This window comes from Astyanax mexicanus, chromosome 5 (assembly GCF_023375975.1).
Source record: "Astyanax mexicanus isolate ESR-SI-001 chromosome 5, AstMex3_surface, whole genome shotgun sequence".
In the NCBI taxonomy this organism is placed as follows: domain Eukaryota; kingdom Metazoa; phylum Chordata; class Actinopteri; order Characiformes; family Acestrorhamphidae; genus Astyanax; species Astyanax mexicanus.
The window spans coordinates 37,762,656-37,768,655 of NC_064412.1; the positions used below are offsets into that span (position 1 = coordinate 37,762,656).

A 6,000-nucleotide genomic window follows, 5' to 3' on the forward strand; every position below is an offset into this window, starting at 1 on the left:
TAGTTTAACAGCTACTGTTTTTAAGACTTCTTCCTGAAGTTGTGTGTTCTTGTCTCTGCTTTTGCAGGTGAGCTATCTGAGCATGGAGGAGCATGTGGAGAGTGACCCATGTAAATTTGTGCTGGCATGCCGCGGCTCATCTGAGAGGCTAACGCTACAGGCTGCTAACATAGACATTAAGATGGAGTGGGTCCGCAGCATCCGGGAGCTCCTGGACCTGCAGAGTAATTTCCTCACAGGTAGCTTTTAATTCACTCGTACTCGTGAACTTAAATTTACACCAATCAGTCATAACATGACCAGAATTAAATACAGCAGTGCCTCTGGAGTTTTTAAACACTGTTTTGACTCAATGTCCACACTGTAAGATCCCCCACTCAAATACTACCTGCTCTGTGGTGGCTCCAACATGATAAAAACATGGATAATAGGTGTAGAAGTAAGGTGTCATAATGTTCTGCTTGATTGGTGCATCTGCAAATGAAATAATGATGATATAAAGCTGTTGTGAAAGACTGAAGCCCGGTTTCTGTGCTTGGTTGTAGCTCTGCAGAACCCGCAGGAGTATCAAAAGAAAGAAACTGGAAGCTCTCACTCTCTGAGCCGCCAGGCGTCCAGCAGCAGCCGCTCTTCATCCTCACACCCATCCACACCACTAAAACCTGCCTCTGCCTCCAACGGAAGCCCCGCCCACAAACCCAGCAAGCAACAGGAGGAGGTCAGTACACGCTCCAAGGCCCAATCCCAATTCTATTTCTAATTTGTACCCCTCGCTCAACACCCCCCACCACCTGAAACGATAAGAAATAGAAAAAAAAATTTTTTTTGAAGCCAAATAACAATTTTTGTTTTTCCCTTAAGATCATCAACTTATGTGATTAAGTTTAAATCACATAGGTTTCACTGAAAATACAATTTTACATTGTTACAAACTATCCTTCTTTCTTTTTTGTGACCGCCCATGACTACCAACATTTTTTTTTTGGAAAGCTAGCCACAACCAGGCCTGATTATTTTCTAAACAAGTCTGGCAGTGTCACTTAAATAGATCCTGTCTGACAACATAAAGCAGGAAAAAAGATCTCAAAAATCAACCCAATTTAAGCTGCGATTTAAAGAAAATCAAGAACAGAGGAAACAAAGTCGTTGACATTACTGCCAAGAAGAGTGGGTTAAAATTTCTCCTCAGAAATGTGAAACACTTACTGCCAGTTATCGCAAATGCTTGATTACAGTTGTTGCTGCCAAGGGTTAATTAGGTTTAGATCGCAAATATTTTGTCACTTATTTTATAGATACATGAAATTATCATTAAGAAACTGCTTTTTATATTTTATTTATTCACAGCCCTGTATTTGCTTACTCTGATTAAAAAATCCATATTTGCTGAAATGGGTCCATGTTTACAAAAATCCGTTTACAGAAAGTTTGAGGATTACACCATGTTTCCGTAAGATTATCGTCTGGCTGTAGTGAAAACCAGAGTTTTCACATAATATGATTAAACAGGTTCAAGAAAATATATTGATTGATTACTGGCAAAATCAGAAAAAAGCCAAAAAAGTGTGGAACACACAAGTCCAACTAACTGTCTATAAAGGGAAGATTGTTGAATACGATTTATTCTGCACTGTATGATGTACACTGGGTTAGTTTTTTAGATCAGGTCAGTAACAGTCACACAGTGACGTGTTTAGATCATGTAGGTCCAGTCATTTTGTGCTGTTGCCAGCAGCTAAATACAGATTGTCTCACTCATTGTTTTAATTTGTCTGCTATGGCTACCAGTTCTTCACATTCAAATTAGTTACAAAATATTTTACATTTGGTGCTACAAAAGTTGTTTGTAGGTTTTGTTATAGCACTGCAGTGAGTAATAAAGTAATAAAGTTTAGTTTTAGTCTTCAGGTGAGTCTCTACTGAGATCAGACACACACTGTTTGTCTTTCAGAAGAGGAATGGAGAGATATTCTTAGCGGGGCAAGTGGCCTAGTTTACCTCACACCCTCTGTTCTCTGTTCACCATCTCTCCTGTGTTCAGTAGTCGCCCCAATCTCTCTCTCTCCGTCGCTCTCTCTCTCTCTCTCTCTCTCTCTCTCTATCTCCGTCGCTCTCTCTCTCTCTCTCTCTCTCTCTCTATCTCTCTCTCTCTCCGTCTCCTGCTTCTTGCTCACAATAGAGCATCTTGGCCTTGGCGTATCCTGGTTTCTGGGGCCTCAATAAATCAGCTTGTCACTGGGAGCCAGACTGGAGGAGCTGCTTTGCTACATTTTATTTTTAAATGTCTCAAAGCTCAGCTTTTTCACCCCAGTTATTTTTTCACCGCGTGACAGACAGGTCAAGGTTGGTCCAGGCGATGGGAGAAAGAGATAGGTCAGACTGGGCTGTGCGGGCCTCTCTCTGTCCTGGTTATTCATGCGAAGTAGTTAGACTACATTCTGTCACTGAGTGGTATAGGTAGGCTCATGTGATGGATGTGCTTGTAAAAAGGCCATTTGAACTTTTTAGAATAATATCTGCCCAATTTGGAAGGCCAGTTTCACCTATTACTAGTAATGCCTCCAACAGTACAGGCACATTCCTCCTCCAACACATGTGAAGTCAGACTCCGCTCTGATACATCAGCTAAGAGATGACTGTGGTGACCAGCATCACACTAGGAGCGATGAGAGGACAGAGTGGCATCTACCCACCCAGAGAGAGCAATGCCAACTATGCTCTCTCTCTGACTCCGGCTGCTGATGACAAGTAGCGTGATCCAGGTTGTGAACCAGTGAGCACCCAAATGGTCCTATACTGATATGATTGTTTAAAAAAATCAGTCACCATCACCCAAAAATGGGAACAAATTAACAGTCATGCCTTTTTGGCCAATGTGGTGTGCACTCCTAAAGGGAATGGTCAGCTTTTTATGCTAAACTGTTTTTCAGGCTGGAAGATACCTTTATTGCAGATGTTCCGTCCTTAGCCAACTTTCCTCCTGATCTGGTCAAGAGTTAATTACTTGTGTTTAAGAGTATCAATTGTAAATTAGTGAAGAGGTAGAGTTGGTGAGATACAGTGAATAGCTTTATTTGATTAAAGTTGTAATCCACATTATGGCGAGAACTGTTTGAATTTAAATGGACCTCAACATAAGTAAAAACAAACCAAAAAGGGCAAATGCCAAAATAAGCCCTGTAATGTTAACTTCCTTGTCACTATTAGCAACAAGAAAAGTGTTTTTGTTTTTAAATAAAGAATTATGTAACAAGCAATGCTGATTCCTATTCAGCTGTGTTTAAATGTCACGTCACCTCAACTGAGGAGAATCAACTTGTGAATCAAAATGATCTCCAGGTTTCCCACTTGGAATAATAAGTTGTGTAACGTCCCAGCCGCACATTTGTTCTGTATTTTTCATACATCCAAAACAACATGAATGCAGAATTTACGCCAATAGGAAACACAGAAATCTTCCCTGCAGGTTTGATATCTGGACCAGTCACAGACTTTTAATTCCAGTGGTGAACTCAGGCTGTTTGAAGAAAAGGGGTGAAAAAAAATCATATTGGGTCCATTTTTTACTAAATGGGCAAATCTTATGGAAATAGTAGATATTAACATAGATTAAGGTAGATTAAGGTCCATATTCTGCTGCCCCAAAACAGGCTGGTACTGCCTGTCCACACTGCTAACCAGCCACTGTGGGTTGTGGGTTAAACAAATGTATCTGCCACTTCGTAAATTCACTTGCATTAGGCCAGTGGCAGATGCTCATTTTCCACCCAGATTTTTCCATCGTCACTGTCAGAAGATTTTAATGAGTGTTCAGGAAATGCAGTAATGTTTAATGTGTGTGTTCTGATCTCAGGAGCTGGATGAGGCGGAGTGTAATGGTTTGTCCTCGGTGCTGGTGACGCAGGACTACAACGCAGTGAAGGAGGATGAGATATGCGTGGTGGTGGGCGAGAAGGTGCAGATCCTTGCGTCCAATCAGCAGAACATGTGCCTGGTGTACCGGCCCGCCAACAGCCAATCGCCTGCCGCCGAGGGCTGGGTGCCGGGACACGTGCTGTCCTCGACCCGGTAAAGCCACGCCCCCATTCTCCTCTTCCTCTGTCTCCACCTCCGTCTCCGCCTCGGGAATAAAAGCCTCCAGTGACTTAACCAATCAGCATTCACCTTTCAGTTTCACCACAGTGGACTCGATACCAAGAAGGCGTTCAGGACATGCCAGGCCTCACCCTCCTCTTGAGTTCTCATTGGCTGATCAAACATCAACGGACATCTGCCAGAACCCGCCTCCCCTCGCAGTACAGCAGTGAACTGGAGATACGTGCCAAGTTAGACTTGGCCGAGTCGTGACGTCAAAAAAATCTGCTGTGGAAATGGGAGAAAATAAAACACGACAAAAGGAAATAATTGAAATATATTAATAATAATGATATTAATGATAATAAGAATAATAATAATAAAGATTGTGTTGTATAGAGAGGAACTCAAGGTGAAATTGTTAGTGCATTAAGTGTGAATGCTTTTGAATGTTAGTGTTCTACTGTTTTTCATCGCCATCCTCCATCTGGAATGGACGTTTCTCTCCCGAGAGAACTCTCTCTCTCCGGCTCTCCCGCGCGCTCTATTTCTCAACCGTCTATGCCAAGCCATTTGCACACTATGTACTATATTTTCTTGTGTTCAGATTAATTATTTTTTGAAAGTTTTTTTTATTGTCTTCTCGTTTGATTTACAGAAAGCATTTCTTTGTTTTTTTCATTGACCAAATTCTCAAAAGTCTCTTGTAGAAAAGAAAAAAATGTTCTGCACTTTCCAGAAACCAATGTATCGCAAAGACGCCAAGTTGTGCAATATCACAATAGTCACAATGCTCATCGTTGTACCTTTAATGTAACTAAGAATTTTAAATGTATTATTCTGTATCATTTTAAAATTTGTACATAATATTTTTGACATTGCCATGATAGAAACATACCAGAGGTAAAATCTTAGCTGTTGACCCTAAAGGATCAGAGAAACGATGGTAGTCCACGCTGCCTCCTCAAACCGACAGTTACTGTTCTTTTCTACATTCGACATCCTCAGATTTAGTAACAGATTTAGTTGAGAGTCATCCAGATCATATCAGGCCAAACTGTTTACTGAGATTAGTTAATTCCAGTCGGTGTTGTCAATGGAAGATCTTTATAATTGTCAGTAACTCTGCTCTAGCAGTTTCAGGTGGACTCATGGTTGCAGCATCCTCCTGCAGAACTATATGTGTACATAAAAAAAGAAAAGAAAAAGAAAATCCAGCAGGTATTTCACTTGTTAATCTCTGGAATGTGGTTCATAATAAAGCTGGCAATTTTTCATCTTGGATGTTTGGGTTTTTTTAACTAAGGACCGCTCTTTTACCAACCGGAACATTTAAAAAAAACACCTGCCTAATATTGTGTAAATGCTCCCTCGTTACACCAAAACAGCTCTGTAATCTGTGATTTGGCTTTTCTGTGCATAGACACTGACCTAACGAGAGTCTGCCTAGGTCCTTTAATCTGCATTTCCAAGCCAAGGCTGCAGTCTACAAACTCTGCACCAGGGTTTTTTTTAATTTTTTAATATTTTAAATTCTTTAAAGTAGCACCTCTTGTTTAGATGACAGCATCTTGGCTGGATTTTCTAAGTCAGTTGTATGAGGTAGAGTCACCTGGAATGGCTTTCAGTTAACAGCTGTGCTGCACTTGTCAAGAGTTAATTACTTGAATTTCTTGTCTCCTAATTTGTTTGAGAGCATCAGTTGTAAAGTTAAGAATAGGTATAGAGTTGGTGAGATACAGTGAATAGCTCTATTTCAGTAATGTTATAATCCATATTATGGCAGGAACTGTTTGAATTTAAATGGTTCTAAATATAAGTATAAACCAAACCAAAAAGCACAAATGACACAAATAAGCCCAGTAATGTTAACTTACTTTTCACTATTAGCAACAACTGAAGTGTTTTGTTTTTAAATAAAGAATT

The 6,000-nt window shown here is 40.4% G+C and overlaps 1 protein-coding gene across 3 annotated transcripts in view; it reads left to right on the top strand.

Annotated features, from left to right (window-relative positions):
* The window catches only part of kalrnb (kalirin RhoGEF kinase b), a 176,322-nt gene extending 170,973 nt beyond the window's left edge, over positions 1-5,349 (top strand). For all 3 annotated transcript variants that reach the window (XM_022673454.2, XM_049479170.1, XM_049479171.1), the window contains 3 exons: positions 68-239; positions 546-718; positions 3,854-5,349. In XM_022673454.2, coding sequence (XP_022529175.2) covers positions 68-239; positions 546-718; positions 3,854-4,072 — 564 coding nt within the window. In that variant the 3' untranslated portion in view covers positions 4,073-5,349. The remainder of the gene's footprint in view (positions 1-67; positions 240-545; positions 719-3,853) is intronic.
* Positions 5,350-6,000: the final 651 nt, after the last annotated feature.